Genomic DNA, 24,665 nt, shown 5'->3' with positions numbered 1-24,665 from the left:
TAATTTAACTAGATAATGATTAGAATAAAAACATGTGTTTCAACTATAATGCATTATTCTTAAGAAATCTAGAAATAGAGAACGTCATGAACGTTCACTTTCTTAAAATTACTTATTTTTATCATTATCTCCATTGTAATTACACCTAAAATACATACATTTTATTTAAATGTGTTTATCACATTAATTGAGTTATAAATAAAGTCTCTCTTTATAGGGATGTTTTTATAATTAAAAGTAATTGAAAAAGTACTCACATTCATCAATTTCTCCTAAAGTTACAGCAGCCTTATGTGTTTTTGTTGTTACATTCACTGGCATATTGAATTCATTTACATAGTTTGAGTCTTTCATTTTGTTAATTTTGCCAAGGCACCAAGTAACTCTTCGTTTTTTTTTAGCCTGAAGAGAAAGAAATCAAAATTACCTCACACAGATCTGGGCTCAACATCTTAAAACAAGGGAACTAGTTTCCATTTTAAAAAACCATTGGGACTTCCCTGGTGGTCCAGTGGTAAAGAATCCACCTTCCAATGCAGGGGACGCAGGTTCGATCGCTGGTTGGGAAACTAAGATCCCACATGCCGCAGGGCAACTAAGCCTGCGCCACAACTACTGAGCTCCTGCGCCTTAACTAGAGAGCTCCCACGCTGCAAACTACAGAGCCCACGTGTTCTGGAGCCCACACGCCACAACTAGAGAGAGAAAACCTGTGGCCACTAGACAGAAGCACTGCAACAAAGAGCCCACGCGCGGCAACAAAAGATCCTGCATGCCTCCGTGAAGATCCTGTGTGTCGCAGCTAAGACCCAATGCAGCCAAAATAAATAAATAAAAACAAACAAACAAACCCAAAACAAACAAACAAAAAACCCCATCGACTTGGCAGAATGTTTACTAAATCTACTTTAATATCTTACCAGTTTAAGGATAACCTGAGTTAAGAAAACATATTCAAACTTTTCAAATCAGTATTTAACCCCATAATAAATTTGATGAAACTACTATTTAAATTACGTATTTTATTAGAAGGTTTACTTATAAGCTTTTCTGGAATGTAACTGAAAGGAATCGGTTGACTCTCAACTCTTCAAGTAACCTGGGGGTATACGGAAGGGACAGCTGTTGCTGCCCCCTTAGAGCTACTGAAAGCACTTTTGGGTGCCCAGTTCTGTTCCCCTCAGTTATCTGTTCATCTGTCATCTTCCCTAGCTCCTTCCTCTTAGCTGTACGAATGCTCAAGCCTATTTATCTGCTTTTGAGTTTTAAAAAAAACAATCCCTTGCCTCCTCACTTCTCTCTAGCTACCATTTTCTTTTAGTTTCTACATTGTCTTCTTCCTCATCATCTATCTACTTCTTCCTCATCCCTTCAGGGGCATTTCTGTCTCCTGATTCTTATCCCACCCAGCTAGCTGTCTTCATCTCTCATTCTGCTTTGCTGGTTTCTCTTCCCCTGCCCACTTCCTAAGTGCTTGTGTCTTTCCATAGTTCACAGCTGGCATTCTTCTCTTGTGTCTCTACTAGTACAAGCATTATCTCATCTTATTTGATCCTCTCAACAATCCTCTATTACTACATCCATTTTATAGTTGAGCTGGGTGTCCAGAAAGTTTGGAGAAGCTGAGTAGAGTCATACAGCCAACTGGAAGCTGAGCCCATGCCTGTTAACTTCAGAGCCTATCCACCAACCATTCTACTGCGTTGCCTGTCAACATTATCTGCTGTCCCCAGAATATTCTGCATGCTTTCATGCCTCTACCACATATTACCCTTTTGCTTGAAATAGCCAGCCCTTTCCACAGCCTGCTCTGCAAAAACCGAGTTGTATGTACATGTTTGACTCCAAAGACCTTCCCCTCAACTCCACGTGCTCCCAAAGCCACTCCTGGACCTTGTCATTATCTCAAACTCAAACCCAGACCTGCTCTTAGTACAGTGGCTATCCTCCACTTTCTTGATCCAGTTAATTCCATTATAGTTACTTAGCTTACAAGGTACCTTACTTTATTCCTGTTTTTCTCTTCCTATCATCTTAGATTACATAGATCATCACTTCAACCATGTTTTTGGGTCAACAGCCTCAAATTATTTGACCCAATCTCTGTTCCCCAAACCTATTCCAACACAGTGTACACACAGATGAATTACACTGTCTTTTAAGACTTTATCAGCCTCCTGAACACTGCCAGGGCATACAGTCAGAAGACTGGCTGCCACCATCACCTGGGTCCTTAATGCTTCCCGGTAAGACGCCTTTCCTCCTTGTTGGCTTTCTTTTCTATTCCCTATAAAGGCTATACTATTTCAAACTCTTAGCATTGTCTATGAACTTGTGTCTCCACCATCTCCTGCTATCAGAGCAGAAAAATTAAACTTCCTACTTCAGAAAGACAATAAAAGCCTAAACTTACAAAAGCATTACCTGAACTGATGCCTATCCTTTCCTCTGTCCTTGTTATCATGAATAGATGTTTCTCCTTCTAAGGCCAGACCCTTCTACTGTATTCAAGATCCCATCCCTTTGGGTCATCTCAACCCACTGCAAGGTGGCTTTCACTACCAGCACATAACTCAAAATTGCTTTTGCAAATGAGCTTCTTATTTCTAAATCCAAAGCATTTTTGTCTACGTGTATCTTACTTAACTTCTCAGCAGAATGTGACACTGCTGACCACTACCTCTCTGAAATACTCTGTTCCCTTGGTTACCACATTCAGCTGGTTTCCTTCTAAATTCTGAGCTAAACATGGGTTCCTTCAGGGATTCTTCTTTATTGCCTTTACCTAAAAAGTTTTTGTTTCATGGGGTTTTGTGTCTGACCCTCTGTTTTTTCCACTTTCAACATGCTTCCAGAGCAAGCTCACCCACTCCCAGGACTCTAAGTTGGATCTGCAGTAGTTAATGCCAAATTGATACCTCCATGTCAGACCTTTCACATTTTCGACTGCCTGACATCTTAAAATGGAGATGTCCTGAATCAAACACTGAGCAGCTCCACTGCTCTTCATTCAGTGTTCCTCAACTCAGTGAATATGCTACCAGCTACCCAGAAAGCCTAGTAATGCCAGCAAGTCATTTTGGATACCTCCTTCTCCCTTTCCCTGCCACTGTGTCTACATAATCACAAAATCCTGTTGAGTCTACCTCCCAAATAGCTCTCCAGTTTATCCAATTTCTTCCACCTCCAGAGCCACAATCATTGCAGAGGCCCAATCTATCTGATGCACATAATAGCCTCACCTTCCCAAAATGCAATTCCGATTATGTTCCATACAAGGCTTTTCCTTGTCCTTAGCATAATGCAACATTCAAGTCCTTCACTGAGGTTTTAAAATGCCCCTGCCACCAGAAAGTCCAAGAAATATACTGTTTTCCCACAATTTTAAGCTTCTGTACATTTAAGTGTCTTCCTGAAACACTATTCCTTACGCCTTCCACTGGGCTATTTCCTACTCATCACTCAGTCAACAAATTGATCTAGAGCATCTTCTAAATACTTAGAATGGTGACCTGAGCATAATGTCTATTAATAATTATCTTAATAGTATATATTTATTGAGGATTTGCTGAGCAGAAAGTATAGTGTTAAGCATGTACTGTATGTTACTTCACTTAATTCTCACAACAATCCTATGAGGTGGGGATCAAGCTATATATCACAGATAAGGAAACTGCAGCAAAGTGTATTTGAGAAATTGCCCATGGTCAAGTGTTAGGAACTGACAGAACAGGGATTCAAACCCAGGTAGTTCAAATCCAGAGGCTGTGCTCTTAAGAAAATATCTGTTGGATAAATAAATCCCTACTCTAGTAAAAATAAAAACCACAAAAACTGGAAGCCAGAATTTTGATCAGTATGTTTATCTATATTCTAGATCAATTTCCTGATACTAATATTTCTGTTTCTTTAAACAGAAAATATTCCCACATACTCTAGACATCTGTGGTTTCCAATCCCTAATTAATTTTATTTGAAGTTCTTAAGAAGCATATTGCAAATAGATTCCTTGAATATACTCTAGACTCTAAACCATGAAAGACTCCAAATAGCCAAAACAATCTTGAGAAAGAGCAAAGCTGGAGGCATCATGCTTCCTGATTTCAAACTGTATTACAAAGCTATAGCAATCAAAACAATATGTATGATAGTGCCATAAAAACAGACACATAGACAAATGGAACAGAATAGAGAGCTCAGAAATAAACCCTACACATATATGATCAATTAATTTACAACAAAGGAACCAGGAAGATACAATAGGGAAAGGACAGTCTGTTCAGTAAATGATGTTGGAAAAACTGGACAGCCATGTGCAAAAGAACGAAACTGGGCCACTATACACAAAAATCAACTCAAACTGATTAAAGACTTGAATGTTAACACCTGAAACCATAAAACTCCTAGAAGAAAACATAGGTGGTAAGCTTGAATCCTTGAATTAGGACCTCTACATTAGGGATCAGTATTTTTTAATAAACCTCTTCTCTTAGGTGTTTTGTTGCTATATAGGTAAATAGCAACACAAAAGTTCTGGGTTTCTTGAATACACTTTATCAAAAGATAAGAAATGCATAACTATGTAATAAACACATAGGAATACCCGTTCTATTCTCTGTATACCAAGTTTAAGTTGTCATCTTTTAAATTCTACCTTTAATTCCTGTTGTGATGTGAGGGAAGAAGAGGTCACCAGCATCCGTGTTAAGTTTTGAATTTTCTCAATCTGCACTTTTTGAAGTAAATCTTTTTCTTCCAAAAGTTGTGCCATTTGGTCTTTTTCCATTGCCTGAGCTCGAGTCTCTAAAGAAACCTACAGAATGTAATATTGGGTTATGTTAATAACAAATGTAGCTAGATTTTAAAACTTTGAAAGCAGCTTAAAAGAACAGAATAGAAATTTGTATGTGAACTAAGAGAACTTTAATTTTATTGAAATAAAATATACCCTACCTGCAGAACACCAATACACAGTTACCATAATCAGTAATTTCTCAAACTAAAAATAAAGTCAAATATACATTTCTTCTCATGTCACTATTCTATATGCCATTACAATGCTCTTAAAGCAATTCTATTAGTTGCCTAAAAATATATAAATAGTAGGCAGAGAAGTCATAAAAGCAGAGATTTGAATACCTACAGCAAAGGAAGAGATGTTTTCATAAGACTATCATTTGATATTTTAGCTTATTCCTAAAAAGATCACTAAAATGCAAGATTTATATAAAATAGAGGACCATAATAGTTAAAACAAACAATGACAAGTGATTATGCTATCTTATTAGATTGCTATCTCAGGGTTGGAAGAAAAATTCAAGTTAACGTGAAACTAGAGAAAGTAGTTTTAGGTACCTATACATGATCTCTCTTTTTTAACCTAATTCCCTATGTATAATTTGTGACAATTAAAAAAAAAAAATTATCTCCACTTGGCCCACTTGAAAATATCAAATTTTCCCCTTTGAAAATGAAAAACGAAATCTAAAATAACTTCAAGAAACAAATCTTTCAGTTTATAGTAAATTAAACTAAAATTTTTATGAGTTGACTTCTTCTTAGTTGAAAGCTGTTTTAAATTTAGGTTGCAAAACTCAGATATTGATGACTTAAGAATCTCTGGGCGATTAGGTAGATCTCAGTTCTAAATCTGTCCCTACTCTTTACTGAAATACACGGTTCACACATACCTCCTCTAATTGCTTTTTAAGATCCATTATTTCTTTTCTGTATCTTTTCAGGAGAGCTTCATCATTTGATACCTCGTTAACGTAAGGAGTATTCTTCATATGTTTAGCAGTGCTGGCAAACTGGGAAAAAATACAAGAGTGTTATGTGCTCCACACACAAAAATTAAGTAAATTAATAATATTTGGTCTTCTTGTAATTAAGTTTTGTAAAGAAAAATCAGTACTCTTCCCAGGTAGTTTAATACTTTTGAGTACAGAGTGCATTTTATGTCCCTGTAACAATGCCTGTAAGGCTCCAGTCAAAAGCCTCTCTCCTTCCTTTGAACGCTATCCTACTTACTAGCTACTTAAGTATTAATCCAAGGCAATCATGTTGGAAGACAGGTCTTATCTTCCCTATAAGACTATACATTCTGTGAAGCCAGGGACACTATTTTCTATCTGTTTTCTCTGACAGTACCTCGACCCAGTGCTCAGTAGCTATTTAAAGCAATGTTTCTTAGAGTATGAGTATCAGAAGTTACTTTAAGTGGGTACATGAAGGTATCCATTATATAAAACATTGAATCCTTCATTGAGACAGCTATTCTACTGACAATTCAATTCCCCCCTACTCGCCCCTCTCCTTTAAACATAAAATGCAGGCCTTAGGCTCAGTGCAAAGGCAGGCAACAATTAGCTAGCAGGAATTTAGGAATTATTTTATTATAAGCACATACACATGTTTTTTGGGTCACCTTCTATTTGTTCCAAGTGATACTAGTTTTTCATTTACGGAACTGATATAACGTTTCCTTTCATAATCAATTAAGTAAAAAAGTGAGTTTGTACAAGAAAAATATCAAGTCAATTTCAGTAAAATAGTGTTGGATGTGGCAAAAATTGTGGAGGTGGGATATGAATGATTGAATTTTGGGAAAATTAAGAAATGCTATTTAGCAGACAACACGTAATTTTATTTTAACAGGTAGTTATGTGAATTAAAAAAACTCTACCTATTTTTAGTAGGTAATTTTTCCTTCTTAAAGATGATATCCCCTCCTATTAAGCTGAGATAAAAATCACACTCACCTGGAGAGTAGTAAGAGTTTCATCAAAAGACACTGGAGTAATTGTGCAGATAATACGTGTTTTCGCATTTCCTCCCAAGGAATTCTGGAGAATTCGTGTTAATTTGCTATCTCGATAATTTATGAAACCACTTAGTGAGAAATGAGTTTGGGAAGAAAAAGAGTAAGAATTTTTATATAACAAAAGTGGTTGGTTCTTAATGTAGAACCTTAAAATAGCTACAGTTAAAAAAATTAATTATTTACAGGTTGCATGAGGCAGATCAAAACTACTAACTAAAAATATTTAAAATATAGAAAGTAAATTTAGTAGGACACAATCATATGTATAAGAAGCCAAGCATGATCACAGAGTCATGAAAGTTTTTGAATATATGAAATAAGAACATTTATTTGAGTGTCACTAAAATATTACAATTCTCGACCTAATGAAAACATAAGCATTAACAGATAGAGTACAGTGGGATAAACATACCCAACTTGTCCATCACTAAGTTTCTTGATCACTTGTCCCAAAATAAATAAGCTTCGATTTATATTACAGCCTTCTTTGAGTCGCAAACCTGCATTTATTAAACAAATATAAAAACTAAAATTGAGCCCTGTACTGGATGATGAACTTATCAGTAAATTATGAGAGAAAGTAGAAAGTAAAGGGACAGATGTTGAAGTCCATGCTTTGGACTAGATCTGAGCCCACCTTTAATACCACTGGTGGAGAAGCTGTCTCCCTAACCCTCCCCCAATTAGGTGAATCAGAAAGGTTATCACCTGAGAGAAATGGCAAAATGAAAAAGATGACTAAGAAAAGAATAAGAGGGAGGGAAAGCCCATTGTCTAAAAGAGCTCCTCTAATTCCTCCATTCAAATCTATTTTTTCCAAACCTTCAAATATAGGCAACTATAGGCTCAAAACCAAAAAAAAGTTCTCATTTTAATATTGTGAGTATGTTCACATGACTCTAACATTAAAAAAAAGTACCTGGAAAAAGCTCTTTTCCAGTTTTATGCCCCAACCAGTTCCTGTTCCCTCCACCAGTAAACCATGTTTATTATTTATTCTTCTAGATTTGTAGACATACAAGTTCATATATATTCATTTCTCCCTTTTCTTTTTCAGACAAATAGTAGCATACTATACACACTATTTTGCACTTTGCTTTTTTCACTTGGCAGTATATTGTGCATCATATCAGTAAACACTGGTCTTTTTCATAGCATAGAATTCCATTGTATGGATGTATCAGAAATTATTTACCTAGAACCCTGTTGAGGGATATGTAGGTTTTCAATCTACCATGTATACAAAAAATACTGCAATAAATAACTCTGAATAGCTGTTATTTCACAGGTGCATTATTCAGTTATTGCTGTAATATTGCTGCTTAACAAGCCACCTTAAAACAACAAGCATTTATTTCCCGTTCATGGGTCTGGTTTGGTGGATATAGGCCATGCTCTGCTGGGTGTCTTTATGTCAGGCTGCAGGAAATGAACACAGAGAGAGGCTTGACCTCTTTATGATTTTGCACCTTCCCATCTAAGTATGCTTTTCCATTTGTTGAAGTATTTGGTTATGTCCTTCAGGTCTGTTTTGAAGTTTTCTTTATTTTGGCCCTGTGCAATTTTTGTTGAGTTTCTTCCTAGGTATTACACCTTTTAAGCCATCATTGTAAATTGAGTCTTTTTGCACACTAAATATTCTAACTGGTTATTTGTATTATAGAATTATTAATGTCTGTATATTAATTTTGTGCCCCACTTCCCTTCTGAATTTTCTTACCTGATATGGAAATTTAGATGGTTTTCATGGTACTCTCATGAGCTTTTCAGCTATACAATCCTATCAACTCTACAGTTCTAGTTTTTTAATTGATGCTATAGTAGCCCAAATTAGATAATTAGCCACATACATAAGCTGCTTTTTACATGAAGGACTTTTATCACAAAATTATTATTGTCATTATTAGTTTCTAAAATGCATGGTAGAACTTTTATTCTGTGAAAGAACAGGAAGACACTCAGACCAACATATTTCATAAGTTTTCATTACCTTCAGCACCTGTTTGAGCAGCTCTTTCACTGCCAGCAAGATCAACCAAATTCTGTAAGACAGATGATAATAAACCTTTAGGAAGCATAATGAGATAAAACCCAAACTACTGAAAGAACATTTAAAACACATAGTTTACTTGAACACCCCATCTGTACCCTCATCTTTCACCCCACTGTTCAGGCCTTCCCTTGTCAAATCGATCTGTAACCCTTGTTCCTTCTTTGTATCCTCCATAATGCCACCAGAATAGGTTTTCTATTTACTACACAAAGTTCAAAACCTTATCATATGAATGTGATTCTTTGCAGTCTGGCACTTGTGTGGCCCCAGCATTATATCTATTCATTACTTACTCCTAACTCTAGCTGAACTACTCACTACATCCTAAACGCCTCATGTACTTCTACACTCCTAAGTGCTACCTTTTGCCATTCTCTTTGTTACTTCTAAAGTTCTAGACCGCCCCTAGTCTTTATTCAGGACCAAAGGCAAATGTTACCTGCTCAATGTAGCTTTGCTGATTTTATCCTTTCTCCTCCCATACCTTGAATGAGTTGTTCTTTTGACTGTACCCAGAGGTCATTATAGATGACTTATTCTTACAGCACTTATTGTGTGGAGCTAGTCATTTGTCTCTGACTCTACTGTAGCATCTTTAAAAGCACGGACCTCTTTCATTTCACAAATATTGTTGGAAAAAAGTGACTGTCATGCTTCAGGCAGTATGTTAGGTGCTAGGGATATGGCAATGAATTCGACAAGTAAGGTCCCTGTCCTGATAGAGCTTATATTCTATATGGAGTGGTAAGAGGAGAGGAGGAAGTTGCTGAGAAGACAGAAGAAGACAGATAGGAAACATAACCTGGTAAATGTAATACAGATAATTTAAAGAGAGTCCTGGAAGAGGAAAGAAGGGACAGAGTAGGTTCTCTGGACTGAGTGGTAGGGGTAGACTTCCCATTAAGCTCAGATCTGGAATGACAGAGGGAGGCAGCCATGTAAAACCAAGGGAAGCACAGTGCAGATTAAAAGAGCAGCCAGTACACTCAGTCACAAAACAGAAGTGAGCTTGGTATGCTCAAAAAATAAAAAGGGCAACCTGGCAGAGTTGGTGAAGTGGCGATGGAACACATAGCATAAGAGAAGGAGGTAGGAGTCAGATTATGCAGAGCTTTGTAAGTAGGGGTAAGAACGTTGGATTTTCCAAGCACAATGGGAAGCCAAGAGAGGGCTTTAATCAAAAGAGTGACGTATCTTGATTTAACTTTCTGAAAGATCAACCGTGGTATCCTAGATGGAGAATGAACTGGAGAGGGGCAGAAGTGGCAGCAGTTAGCCCAGTTAGGAGGCTAGTGCAGGAATATAAGTGAGAGATGATGGTGGCTTGGGCTAGGGACGTCGTAGTGGAGACAGTAAGTAGTGGAGGGATGTCCTCTTTGTTTTTTAATCTGAGAGCCCAGTAAATATTATTAATGCATTAAAAGAAAGTCAGAGATTTAAGTTATCTCTCTCTTTGAGGAGTAGGCAGGTAATTATGTACTCCTGCTTTACAGTCCTGTCTCAGATACTGCTTTCTCTAAAATACTCAAAGAAGTCTAATCGTTGTTATATACTATCTAGTACAAGTGACCTAGATACATAATAAAGGGGAAAAGTGGTGATGAAAGCATGAATTAAAGTAAAAAGATGAGGACAAGCATTAGTGTTCAAAGGCACTAAGAAGCTCAGTCTATTTATAAGAGAGGAGCTTATGTGGACCAGAAGGAAGCAAAGTAAGACTGGTTAAGCCAGATCTTGTCCAAGGAAATGCCACAGCAAAAGTAGTGCTTAGTAACATTAGAAATCTGCATAACAGACCAAAGAAAGGAAGACTAGAGTCCTAGAGGCCAGGCCCAGGAGAATGACAGAGTAATTCAAGAGAGATGAGAACCTAAATGAGTATGACACCCAATGGAATGATGACAGGTAGGATCAGGATGAAATGGTGATGACTGGAGAAAAGGGAAAGAAAGAAAAAATGAGCCAAAATAGACTTGGGTTTCCAGCCTAGGTGACCAGGATAATGCTAGTATTACTGGAAAAAGGAATATTCATTAGAATAGGAAGAAATTAATTTGGTTTTAGATCCACTGAAGTTTGAGATAACAGTGGGACAATCTTTAGAAAGACAGGAATTAGAACTCTAACTCAATGGTGAAAAACTGAAAGCATTTCCCCTAAGATCAGGAACAAGACAAGGATGAACACTCTCACCACTATTATTCAACATAGTTTTGGAAGTCCTAGCCACGGCAATCAGAGAAGAAAAAGAAATACAAATTGGAAAAGAAGTAAAACGGTCACTGTGTGCAGATGACATGATACTATACACAGAGAATCCTAAAGATGCCACCGGAAAACTACTAGAGCTAATCAATGAATCTGGTAAAGTTTCAGGATACAAAATTAATGCACAGAAATCTCTTGCATTCCTATACACTAATGATGAAAAATCTGAAGGAGAAATTAAGGAAACACTCCCATTTACCACTGCAGCAATAAGAATAAAATACCTAGGAATAAACCTACCTAGGGAGACAAAAGACCTGTATGCAGAAAACTGTAAGACACTGATGAAAGAAATTAAAGATGATACAAACAGATGGAGAGATATACCGTGTTCTTGGATTGGAAGAATCAATATTGTGAAAATGACTATCCTACCCAAAGCAATCTACAGATTCAATGCAATCCCTATGAAATTACCAATGGCAGTTTTTTTTACAGAACTAGAATAAAAAATCTTAAAATTTGTATGGAGACACAAAAGACCCTGAATAGCCAAAGCAGTCTGGAGGGAAAAAAACGGAGCTAGAGGAATCAGACTCCCTGACTTCAGACTATATTACAAAGCTACAGTAATCAAGACAATATGGTACTGGCACAAAAACAGAAATATAGATCAATGGAACAGGATAGAAAGCCCAGAGATAAACCCATGTACCTATGGTCAATTAATCTATGACAAAGGAGGCAAGGATATACAATGGAGAAAAGAGAGCCTCTTCAATAAGTGGTGCTGGGAAAACTGGACAGCTACATGTAAAAAGAATAAAATTAGAACACTCCCTAACACCATACACAAAAATAAACTCAAAATGGATTAGAGACCTAAATGTAAGACCGTACACTATAAAACTCTTAGAGAAAAACATAGGAAGAACACTGACACAAATCACAGCAAGATCGTTTTTGATCCACCTCCTAAAGTAATGGAAATAAAAACAAAAATAAACAAATGGGACTTAAGGAAACATAAAAGTTTTTGCACAGCAAAGGACACTATAAACAAGACGAAAAGACAACCCTCAGAATGGGAGAAAATATTTGCAAACGAATCAACGATCAAAGGATTAATCTCCAAAATATGTAAACAGCTCATGCAGCTCAATATCCAAAAAACAAACAACCCAATCCAAAAATGGGCAGAAGACCTAAATAGACATTTCTCCAAAGAAGACATACAGTTGGCCAAGAAGCACATGAAAAGCTGCTCAACATCACTAATTATTAGAGAAATGCAAATCAAAACTACAATGAGGTATAACTTCACACCAGTTAGAATGGGCATCATCAGAAAATCTACATACAACAAATGCTGGAGAGGTTGTGGAGAAAAGGAACTCTCTTGCACTGTTGGTGGGAATGTAAATTGATACAGCCACTATGAAGAACAGGATGGAGGTTCCTTAAAAAACTAAAAATAGAATTACCGTATGACCCAGCAATCCCACTACTGGGCATATACCCAGAGAAAACCATAACTCAAAAAGACATGCACCCCAATGTTCATTGCAGCACTATTTACAATAGACAGGACATGGAAGAAACCTAAATGCCCATCAACACACGAATGGATAAAGAAGATGTGGTACATATATACAATGGAATATTACTCAGCCATAAAAAGGAATGAAATTGGGTTATTTGTAGAGACATGGATGGATCTAGAGACTGTCATACAGAGTGAAATTAAGTCAGAAAGAGAAAAACAAATATCGTATATTAACGCATATTTGTGGAACCTAGAAAAATGGTACCGATGAACCGGTCTGCAGGGCAGAAATTGAGATACAGATGTAGAGAACAAACGTATGGACACAAAGGGGGGAAAGTGGTGGTGGTGGGATGAATTGGGAGATTGGGATTGACATGTATACACTAATATGTATAAAATGGATAACTAATAAGAAACTGCTGTATAAAAAAATAAATAAAATAGAACTCAGGGACATTAGAAACAATAAACATTTGACCATCGTCAACACAGAAATGGTAACAAGGGCAAACAAGGGAAGAAAAGCCACAGAACACTCCTGTGCTTTGATTAGGAGCGTAGTAGGAAAGAAGCCACAAAAGGGAATAAAGGAGCAGAGCTAAGAGCACCTGGATGTTATTATTCCAGAAAGGCCAGGAGACACTCATAAAAAGACCACCTCCAAAGAGCCAGAAAAAGACTCTTTGGGGAAGACTTCTTTCCAAGAAGATACTTAGAGTAAGTGGGAAGTCTGGAGTGTTGGACCAGATGGTTTCTATGGTCCCCAGATGATGGAGCATCAAATAATATAATAAAAGACACCAAACAGATCACTGAATATGTCAAGCTAAATTATAATTAAATTTAATTATAATTAAACTTAATTTATAATTAAAGCTAAACTATGAGAGAAAAGTTAAAATTGTAGTGATATATCACAGGCTAGGTTTGGAAAACAAAACAGAAGTTAGGTTTTATGTTTTTCGTTGTTGTTAAAGACTAATCTACTAAAATAAATGCTATACTTGTATAGTAAAATAACTCAGGTGAACTAGAATTAGATACTTAAGACTCTGATTTTTCAAAATCTGAAAAACAAACATATTATAGATTTATTACTTTTTCCCCTGAAGTTTTCAAATCAAATCGAGAAATCTTACATCATATCCCATATCAAACTAAAGAATTTAGGCCTTGAAGACAGAATAAAGCAATAATGGTAAGGAATAGAAAGGAAGCACAAAAAAAGAGAAATGATACAGTGCAGCATGGAGGAATGTTTGCATAATGCTTACATTCACTTATCAACAAATAGGTATTGAATATAAACTATGTACAATGCGTTGGAGTTACAAAGATGAAGGAGATATCACTCTTCCTTTCAAGGGATTTATAGTCTAAAACACTGTTTATAATACAAAGCTTATTTTCTTATTGTACTTAACTATGAACTTGAATAATCTGATTTATTTTTTAACTATCTCACCCAGGTTTTTGTTCATCTCATAAGTATCAATACCATTGGCAGAGACCAAAAAAACCCTCAAAACCCCAAACACAAAAAAATCACCAAATTCCAAGATTACTTTAACTCTTAAATGTGCATGGAATCAACCCTTCCTCAATTACTAGTTAGGGAAAGCCTCAACTCCTACAGTTCTTACATCTAAAGTTCAGGAAATGGCAGCTATAAGATCACAGGAAGTAAGATTCTCTGAACTCTTCCCACATTTCCGCTAGTAATCTCATGTTAGTGATGAGACTGAACTACCAATTTATAGATGCTTTTGCCAATTAGTTAACAGTTCTCATGAAACCAAACATACAGCAGCTAAATTAAATTTTGGTTCGGCTCATTTAGTACTTTATCACGGTTCATCAATACTCACCAAATGGGACACCTTGACAGATCCTTCAAAATTAGGTTCACCTTTCTCTCTACTTTCCAAAATCTAGAAAGAAAAGGCAACTTGTAGAAAAATTAGTGTATTTTTAATTGGAAAGACCAAATATAGAGAGAATTACCTACCATCCTAAAAATGGTATGAGAACGACTACTTCTTTGATTCATTTTTGTAATTCCATAATGCCTGTTCTCTGTAAAAGAATCATATTTCAGCTGTGTATATTACAATCCAAAGAAAAACACTAACTTGTATTTAAGTTTAGAAGTGAAAAGTGTGATTTAAAGCCTAAATACATCAATTAAATAGTTTTTACACGTGTTTTGAAGAAATACAGTATAAAGTCTTACTCTCTCCTTTTGTGATCCACTTCAAAGCCATTTCTGATGTATAAACAACTTCTTCTGTGAGATCAGCCACATACACATTCCTCTGAAACAAGTTTAATTATGGGAAAAGTAGAGAACTATAAGTCACTTAAAATTTTGCATTTCAAAAAGAAAGTGCAAAGTATTATAGAATTCATTTGTGGAAGTTAAGAGTAGAAAATGGGCACTTCTGTACAAAAATAACAACTAAATCTATGCTATTTACAATTTATTTCCTGTACCAAAATACACCGAATTCTAACCTGAGACTTCCAGCTTGCTCTTTTTAGGCACTTATGCCACAACATTATAGCTGTCAATATTTAAAAACTATACATGTTACTTAAGAGATAATCTCTATAAATGTTTAAGAAAGAAAATAAAAAACAAATGATAGTAACAGGAGACACTTTAAAATATATAGAAATTAAAGGCAAATGTTCAAGAAAAATAATCCCAATGAGTAACTCTTTTTTGAGCCACTCTGTTACTTACATTGAAGTCTTCCCGAATTATTAAAGGCTTCATTTTCTCAGTGTCACAGAGTAAGTCTGTAATGGTTTCATTGTATATCTCCATGTAAGACACACGTAAAAGAAATTCCCTATCAGGAAACTAGAAGAAAAAGATATGTGAAAACATATCAGAAAACATCAGAGATCATCCAATTATGAAAATCTAATAATGAATGCTTATGTGCTAATATTAAATATTAAAATATTCTTTGAGAAACTATCTTTTAAAACTTTTTATTTATTTATTTATTTTTTGCGGTACGCGGGCCTCTCACTGTTGTGGCCTCTCCCGCTGCGGAGCACAGGCTCCGGACGCGCAGGCTCAGCGGCCATGGCTCACGGGCCCAGCCGCTCCGCGGCATGTGGGATCTTCCCGGACCGGAGCACGAACCCGTGTCCCCTGCATCGGCAGGCGGACTCTCAACCACTGCGCCACCAGGGAAGCCCTAAAAATATTTACTTATTTTTTAGTTGATGTATAGTTGACCTATTTCACTATGTTAGTTCCTGGTGCACAACATAGTGATTCAATATTTCCATACATGTCAAAATGATCACATGATAAGCCTAGTTACCATCTGTCACCATACAAAGATGTTACAATATTATTGACAATATTCCCCATGCTGCACATTTCATCCCTGTGACTCATTTATTTTCTAACTGGACATTTGTACCCTTTAATCTCCCTCACCTATTTCTCTCATTCCTCCAACTTCCATCCCCTCTGACAACCACCTGTTTGTTCTCTGTATCTATGAGTCTGTTTCTGTTTTGTTTGTTCATTTGTTTTGTTTTTTAGATTCCACATATAAGTGAAGTCATGTGGTACTTGTCTTTCAGGAAATTATCTTTGTAAAACAAACAAAAAACAAAACTTCCCCTGTGCTTCTATATTGATAACAAGCAACAACAACAGTAAAGCATTTTTTCAGAAATAATGAAAAGTATAGTATCATAGAATTATAACAGGAAAATACCCAGTCCAATTCTCTAACCTCAAAATGAAACCTACATATATTCAAGAAATTAAAAATAAAGTAATGATGAAAAAACTAATTTAATACCAGCTCAACTAATTAGCTTGCCTATTCTGACCTTCTGATTCCCTCATCTTTTATCTAGTCTACTTTTTACTGCTCCTTAATAATCACTGGTAGCTAAACAAAGGCAATGAGGACCTAATCATTATGATAAGATTTTCCTGTTCCTTAATGCCCACTTTTTGGTGGGAGTACTGTTTCATGATTCAAAGGAAAGAATGAAAGAACTTTAAGCTTTGTAGTTAGTAAGTTTGTGGGAAAAAAATGAATCTATGCTATGCCTTCCTTCTTTCCTCATGGATAATCAAGAGATAACTATAAATATACTTCATCATTACAAGAGAACACTAAGGTTGCTATCCTATTATCACCACTTTTACCTGCATGTACTAGAAATTTAGCTAAATTATTTACCTTCTTAATTTTTTGGAAAATGTCATGAATTGCCCTGGGTATTACTCCCAAATAATCTTGTGACCCCAACATAGTATATGTTTTTCCTGATGCAGTCTGCCCATAGGCAAATATAGTACCTGCAAAAACAAAACACACACATGCAAAGATTAAAAATGAATCTATAGTGTATAAAACTATCAATACTTGCTAAACAGACCCCCAAGACTGAAATGTTTTTGCAGTGAATACATACCATTGTAGCCTTGTATGGCAGAATCTATGATTGGTACTGCTATTTCTTCATACACATTTTTAGTAGTTTCATTACTATGAAAGACACGATCTAAAAAACAAAACATAAAAGTTAAGTCAAACAAATTAACTGTTTTCATTCTGAATTAGTAGTTGCCCACAGAAATAAAATTGTCAGGATATGGTATGATAAAAGATTTAAGACACAATATTTCCTTCAACTTATTTGTCCTCTGAAAATACTCTTCTCTTTAGGTAAAATGTGTTGGTCCTCACACAGAAAAAATACAAGTCTGTTACCCTATGTGCTTTCAAGAGGCAGTAGGGCATGGTGGCTGAACATGGGGGTCCAGAATCAGACCGCCTGCAAATCTTGGTTCTGCCATTTACAGTGTTATTTTGGCCAAAGTGGTTGATGTCTCCGTGCCTCAGTTCCCTAATGTGTAAAATGGATATATATTATCTTCCTCATAGAATTATTGTGAACATATGTTAATACTTTGGAAGTATAAACTATTACTATTCTTTGAGAAATGTTAATGTTTTTAACATACCTAGCAAGAAGGTCTAGCTCAAACGAAACCAAAAAACGCAGATATTTGGAAGAAAAGTACTGACCAAAGCTGAAGTGCTGCTAAAGGCTGGGTTTAGAGTAGCATTTGCACTGATAAATTCACAAGTCCGGGATGTGGTTCTCTGCTTTTGTTAGCACATTAAAAATAGACCACTCTTTTAGCAGTGCCCTCACATTAAAAAGCTCACAAGAAATGGATTTGTAAATCAGGAGGGTAATGTACTGACTTACAATGAGAAATTCAGTGATCACACTGCTTGCACCATGACCACACATCTGCCCTATGGGCAGAACAATATGGAAAACCAAAGTGCCCTCTGTAGGCTGCTTAAGGGTCATGATTTTAGAGCAAGGAGAAATGGCAGGGTGATTCAAACTTTAATGTTATCTGTTTCAGACAGCCGGATGAGTCCAAAACCTGCATGGGCGTATATGGCTACTGAGAATCTGTGGTACTTAGGTTTTATAATCTCTGGCACATATTACCTTTTAAAAATTATGTTAATACCACCAAACATTCCTTTACCAGGAATCATTTTCTCTTCTGCATATCTTTGTGGCTTTCTAGTTAAACGCTAATTGGACAACTTAATCACTTACTCCTGAGGTTGGTGACAGGCCGTCACTGTTGCTCTATGGTGCCTAAGTGGCAGCATGGTAGTGTGGCTGGAACACAGATCTGGAGCCTGACTCTTTCATTTGCTGGCTGTGTGACTCCAGGCCTCTCTGATTCCTCATTAAAATGGGAAGGTACCAAATTTATATAAGCTTATTAGGAGGATTAAATGAGTTAATATATATGAAGTGCTTAGAACAGTGCCTGGCACATTGTCAGCACTATATACATGCTAAATCAATACACAAATCAACCTAGTTAACTGTTAGGTCCTCCAAGTCCCTTTGTCCTAGCTAACTCTCACTCATCCTGCAGGTCCCAGTGTAAGTGGTACCATTTCAGACACCTAGATTAGTTAGATCCCTGCTATAAACTCCCACAAAGCTTATGTCATCATAAGTGTAAAAACTTGTTTAAAGCCTTTCTTTCCACCAAATAAGATCCACAAAAGCAGAGATAGGTCCCCACTGTATTCTACCAGACAAAGAAGGAATATCTTCACTATTTATTCTTTAAAAAGTTTTGAAAAACAACTGGGAAAAAAAAAAAAGAAAATAAACAACAAAAAAAGAAACAACAACAACAAAGAAACCAAACTGGAAGATCTTAAAGATGACTTGACATTAAATAACATATTTTGGGCTTACAGAGTTTTACACCACAAGTACGTTGACGAATAAGAGGAAAAATGTTAATTTCAGTTAAAAGGCACTATGACTATAACTGTGTTTAATTTTTTATTTACTTATTATTATTTTTTATTATTGCTATGTTTTAAGTGTCAGTTTATTATCTTACTTAGCATACATGAATGAACAATTTTTCAAAGTTTCCACTGAAGCAGTTTACTGAAGGCTTAGTTTGATCTTTAGTGACAAATCCAGTGTTATTCATAAGGCTTTTGTACTCATAACAGAAAAATGATACCAGGTTAACTTTTGATGCTGTTATAAACTTACCAAAATTGAAGGATTTACTCCCATCAACTTGATAAATTGTATTATTGTCAGTTTTCCAGTAAACTTGAGTATCTTTTCCAAGCGCCTCTTCTCTAAAAGAATAAAAAAACTGCATTTTAGAATAACTGGTCACAGAAGTTGTGTTACATGAAAGATAACTGAAAAGACCTCATCTTCTGATGAATATTTTAAAAGATGGTAATGACGTATACCATAAATAGGATAAATGTGGAAAATCCACCTTTGAGGGGTCAAAGGTGGATTTAAATGGGGCTTTGTGACCTCCTGCACTTTCATGGGAGTTTCTTTGTGAAGCTCTTCACTTCCACCTTCCAACGCAGTACTGGCAGCTGAAAAGATACGTTGAAAATGCAACTCTGGTTATGTCCCTCCTGCTTAAAGCCTTTAAAAACCATCTGAAATCCTTAATTTGGCACATGACACCTGGATCATTGTAATTTCTCTCTTCGAGCCATATCTTCCTCTAAATTCCTATATACACCCTAACTCCATACAAATCAACTGCCTGAAGGTCACTCCAAAATAAGATTCGACCCCTCTCTGCCTGGAATACCCTGACTTATGTTTCCATTAACTAACTTAACTGTTCTTTCATTCATGAAAAGTATCAGGAGTTTCCTACACAGCCCTGTCCCTCCCCTAAACTGTCTCACTTAAGGACTAAAGACTCCTCTAGCAACATTGTCCACCTGTCTATCATAACACCTGTCATGATGTATTATAATGCTTTATGTAGATTTCTTCTAATGCATTAATGAGCTTCTTAAAAATAGGAAATTCCTCATTTTGATATTTTTATTTATTAAACACCCAGTAATGGTTAACAAATGTTTCTCAAACAAAATGTGTCAGCATCCTGGGGCAAAGGCCCGAGACAGGCAAAGCAAACAGACTTCATTTTCATTTCTGCCCCTTCCTGTTTTTTCTCTATAGCATTTATTACTCCAGTATCATCACTTAATATTCTATATTTTTCACTTTATTTTCTGTCTACCCCTTTAGAACGTAAGATCCACTGGGCAACGATGGTAGTGTGTGTTTAGTACAGTACACTGAACTAAAAAAAAAATCAATTTTGATGAATATCGGTCATTCAACCTGAACGTGGAGTTCACTCACTGAAGTGTTGAGGGTCTACCGAATACAATGGAAGAAGACTGACTAGTTCTTGCGCTCAAGGAGTATACAGTAAAGGGGGACAGAGCGTCAGTTAAATGTAAAATGACTAGCTGTGAAGAGTGCCAGTAAGGATTTTTCCTATGCGACTTTCCTGGGGGAGGGATGGGGAGCGCAGATGGGGGGACGGCAGAGCAGCGCAGGGAGTAGGGTTTTTAATGTCGGCGAGCCGGAGTTATAGACTTAAGAGAATCCCACAGCTGGAAAGTATCCTCTAGATCCTCCGATCCTGACCCGTCACTTTACACATAAGAAACCAAGGCACAAAGCGGGTCAATGGCCGAGTTTCTAGGCAGCGGAGCAGGAAGGAGCAGCGAGGACTCACTCCTGCGGCTCGGGCCCGGGCCGGAGGCCGCAACGGGAACCTGGGCAAGGTCTGGCCCACCTACCTGCTGTTGAGCGGCCGAACCCGCACGCAGACGGCGACGGCGACGGCTCCTTCATCGGCCATCCTGCCGGGCTGGATCCCAGGAAACTGTACAAAAACCTCCGCGCCCGGCGCTTCTGAGCGTAAGATCCACCCCGCCTTTAAATTTAAAATTTCCCAAACGCCGCGTCTGATTGAGCCGCGGCCTCGTGACGTCATAGGCCGTTCCATTTGCGTCGCGGCGCGGGGGACGCCGGGCCGGCGGCGTGTCCACGGATAAGGGTTGGGGGAGCAGTTATAAGGGTCTGGAGGAAAAGGAAGCTTGAGGCTCGCAGAGAGTGGGTCCGGATAGCCTGTGACCAGAGGCTCTCAAGGTAATAGCAGAGATAACTATTGTTTGCTAAACGCCGTTGAAGTGCTGGCAGCCGTTTACAAACGCAATCCTCCACCCCATCCTTCAAGAGTTTGCAATCTGTGGAAAAACAAAGCCGAGAATTTTTTCTTCACTAACAAAAGAGAATTAGGACCTTTAAAGAATTACACTGTTTTTCTTTGTTTTGTTTTTTTTAATTTAAAACAAAACAGGGCTTTCCTGGTGGCGCAGTGGTTGAGAGTCCGCCTGCCGAGGCAGGGGACACGGGTTCGTGCCCCGGTCCGGGAAGATCCCACACGCCGCGGAGCGGCTGGGCCCGTGAGCCATGGCCGCTGAGCCTGCGCGTCCGGAGCCTGTGCTCCGCAGCGGGAGAGGCCACAACAGTGAGAGGCCCGCGTACCGAAAACAAAACAAAACAAAACAAAAATATACTTCAAATGCCAAGAGTTGAAAGTTACTGCCCAGCCCAGAAACAGAAGACTCGTGTGCTCCTTGGAAACTCTTGAGTTTAAGTTTTTCCTTTTCCTCTCTTTTTGCGGTACGCGGGCCTCTCACTGTTGTGGCCTCTCCCGTTGCGAAGCACAGGCTCCTGACGCGCAGGCTCAGCGGCCATGGCTCACGGGCCCAGCCGCTCCGCGGCATGTGGGATCTTCTCGGACCGGGGCACGAACCCGTGTCCTCTGCATCGGCAGGCGGACTCTCAACCACTGTGCCACCAGGGAAGACCCCTCTCTTTTTCTTTAAACTCCTTTTTTCCATTTTCTGTGAGTTCCTAAGAGGTTGACTTAGGAAAAGAATTATTGAAGACTGGAAAAAACTCGTTTAGTAGTGAGGTGAAACACTTTTTTAGCAGAAATGGGAAAGTGATTCTAAATAATTCTTTCCCAGGAATAGTGCTTGGTTTCCTTTGTTTTAAATATGTGTCATAGTAAAGTATAAACATTTTATTTAGGAGTAGTTTCAGTTTTAGTTGATTTAAGAAGGATCAAGAATTATCCCCTTTTCCCTCACCAAAAATATGACCTGCAGTTACTAATAATTGTTCATTATTTAGAGGATTAGAAAACTATTGATTTAGTAAAACTGTTTTGGAAGGTAATCTGGCAATATTAATAAAAAACTGAATTGCTGTCCTTTATGCCAGCAATCCTGCTTTTAAGGATTCATTTATAGATGTATGAAGAGTCTTGCTATATAGCCATATAGCTATTACTGTAGTTGCAGCATCACATATAGTTAGCAAATGACAGGAAACGTATTGTGTCAATTAATAGGAAATGGATGACATTTTATCACTACAATGAAACATTATGTGGCGAGTATAAAGAATGATACAGCTCTTTATGTGTACTTTAGAAAGTCATACAAGATGTTTCATTAGCTGGAAGAAACCCAAGAGGCAGAATTGTGTGCACAGTATGGTGCTATTTGATATTTTCAAAGGATATTTATATGTCTGCCTATGCATACATAATTTCTGGAAAGATACACAGAATATACCTAGTTTCCTTAGAGAGGGAGGACTAAGATAAAATACCTATTTTTCATTGTATACTATTCTGTAATTATTAATATTTTATGCATGCAAATATTAAGTAGTTTCATTCAACTTAAAGAAACTAGCTAGTAGAAAAAAAGTAAATAAAAATGAGTTTGTTCATTCAAGATTTGTTTTGGTTAACCAAGAGTAGCCTAACCAAAATACTACGCTTTTTTTGAGGCTGAACTGTGAAAATACTTGGCTGTATCTAATAAGATAATACAGAGTTAAAAAAAGTGTGTTTTAACTGATTTTTAAAAAACGGTGGGCAAATATTGCACATTTTTAGCTAAAAGAAAGGAGCCTGTGAAGAGGAGGAAGGGACATATAATTAATGAAAGAAAGTCTCTAACAAAAAAAGGGGAATTGATTCAAGAGCACAGAGGATTAGCCTTTCATATTTGTGCTCATGATTGATGCCATGGCTGTTTTTGTTACCATGATAACAGCTGACGTTTATTGAAGATTTACTATTGCCAGGGGCTCTGTTATATGCTCTACATGCATTTTTTTCATTTACTTTTTCAAATATGTCATGAAGAAATTTTCATTGAGCACCTACTATATGCCAGATGTGGTTCTAGGCTTATGAGGCACAGAGTGAATAGACTAGAAAAGTACCTGCTTTCGTAGAGCTATTATTCTCTATGAAACGTTCTTGTGGGAAGAAGCAAACAATGCATAATAAATGTGTAAGTAACTTATGAGGAGAGCATGGGCCACTGTAGGTAGGGTACTCAAGAAAGGCCTAGGGGGGATGGTTGAGGCCTTGTATGTTAAGAATTAGCCAGACTTGGGAGGGTGGGAGAGAGGGCTTACCAGATGGAGTGACAAGTAAGTCAAAGGACCCAAGGCTTGTGTAAGTTTGTCATGTGTCTGAGGCACAGAGGGAAGGCCCCCGTGGCTTGAGCATTTGGGGCAATGAAGAAATGTCCTGTGGGATCTTGTCATGTTAAAATGTTATTCTAATAGTGAGGGGAAGCCTATAGAAGGTTTTATGCAAGGGAGTGAAAAGGGATTCACTAATTCCTTCAAACAAGATTTTCTTTTCTATTTCATTACGAAAATAGAAGCAGCCAGAAGAAACCTTGCACTGATTCCTGCCAACCTGTCTACTCACGTAACGTCTGTGCCCATTTACCTCGTCTTCCAGATTTTAAATAGATGAAGAACTGTCTGTCCTCCACTCTGAAAGTCTCTCCACGTGTGCACTAGATCCTACCCCTTCCCTCTTACTCTTGTCTGTCTCGCATAGTCATTTCCCCCGCTTTAATAAACCGGTCTCATCAGCAAACATATGCCTTTATTTCTCCCATCTTGGATATTTAATAAATACTACAAACTTTCTAATATCAAAACCTGCTAATATCAGAACTTTCTAATATCAAGTTTTCCCCTCAAAACCTGCTTGCTCCACAGTTTTCTCTGCAGGTTACTTTGCGGCAAATCCACTCTTTCAGTTACCCAGGTCATAAACTATGGACTCATCATGCTTGACTTCTTTTCTCTCAGAGTTTACATTCAATGTGTCTGAATGTCTGTTGGGGCTACCTAGAGAATATTTCAGAATATGAGCATTTATCACAACTTCTGCTATCCGCCTGGTCCAAAATACCATCTCTTCCTGGTCTTCACGTTCTATGTTTGTGTTGCCCCCTGCTACCCCCCAACTCTGGTCTATTCTCAACCTAGCAAATTGAATGATCTTTTAAAAATGTAAGTTAGGTGATGTTAATCCTCTCTCAAGACCCCCAGTGCCACCCCACCTGGATTTTTTTCAGGATAAAACCTATAGTCTCAGCTGTCTCCCAAGCCTCACGTGACCTTGCCCCTTGTTGCCCCTCTGGCCTTCCCTGCTGCCACTCTCCCTTTTGCTCTCTCCCCTCTAGCCACAGCAGCCTCTTTGTAGTTTATTGGATACTGGACTGGCTCCCTCTTAAGGCCTTTGC

At 37.5% G+C, this 24,665-nt stretch overlaps 1 protein-coding gene and 1 long non-coding RNA gene across 10 annotated transcripts in view; one reads left to right on the top strand and one right to left on the bottom strand.

Annotated features, from left to right (window-relative positions):
• CENPE (centromere protein E) overlaps positions 1-20,952 on the bottom strand; it is a 73,843-nt gene extending 52,891 nt beyond the window's left edge. For all 8 annotated transcript variants that reach the window (XM_033856819.2, XM_033856810.2, XM_033856812.2 and 5 more), the window contains exons 1-14: positions 20,826-20,952; positions 19,240-19,331; positions 17,092-17,181; positions 16,857-16,975; positions 15,380-15,499; positions 14,867-14,948; positions 14,642-14,709; positions 14,502-14,564; positions 8,814-8,865; positions 7,236-7,323; positions 6,762-6,891; positions 5,691-5,810; positions 4,655-4,813; positions 258-402 (exon numbers count right to left, since the gene is read on the bottom strand). In XM_033856819.2, coding sequence (XP_033712710.1) covers positions 258-402; positions 4,655-4,813; positions 5,691-5,810; positions 6,762-6,891; positions 7,236-7,323; positions 8,814-8,865; positions 14,502-14,564; positions 14,642-14,709; positions 14,867-14,948; positions 15,380-15,499; positions 16,857-16,975; positions 17,092-17,181; positions 19,240-19,331; positions 20,826-20,887 — 1,390 coding nt within the window. In that variant the 5' untranslated portion in view covers positions 20,888-20,952. The remainder of the gene's footprint in view (positions 1-257; positions 403-4,654; positions 4,814-5,690; positions 5,811-6,761; positions 6,892-7,235; positions 7,324-8,813; positions 8,866-14,501; positions 14,565-14,641; positions 14,710-14,866; positions 14,949-15,379; positions 15,500-16,856; positions 16,976-17,091; positions 17,182-19,239; positions 19,332-20,825) is intronic.
• Positions 20,953-21,093: 141 nt separating this feature from the next.
• The window catches only part of LOC117312468 (uncharacterized), a 264,175-nt gene continuing 260,603 nt past the window's right edge, over positions 21,094-24,665 (top strand). For both annotated transcript variants that reach the window (XR_004526801.2, XR_012331927.1), the window contains exon 1: positions 21,094-21,177. This is a non-coding gene — a long non-coding RNA (uncharacterized lncRNA). The remainder of the gene's footprint in view (positions 21,178-24,665) is intronic.

Source organism: Tursiops truncatus, chromosome 5 (genome assembly GCF_011762595.2).
Source record: "Tursiops truncatus isolate mTurTru1 chromosome 5, mTurTru1.mat.Y, whole genome shotgun sequence".
Classification (NCBI taxonomy): Eukaryota; Metazoa; Chordata; class Mammalia; order Artiodactyla; family Delphinidae; genus Tursiops; species Tursiops truncatus.
This window is presented reverse-complemented; position numbering and strand designations above follow the sequence as displayed.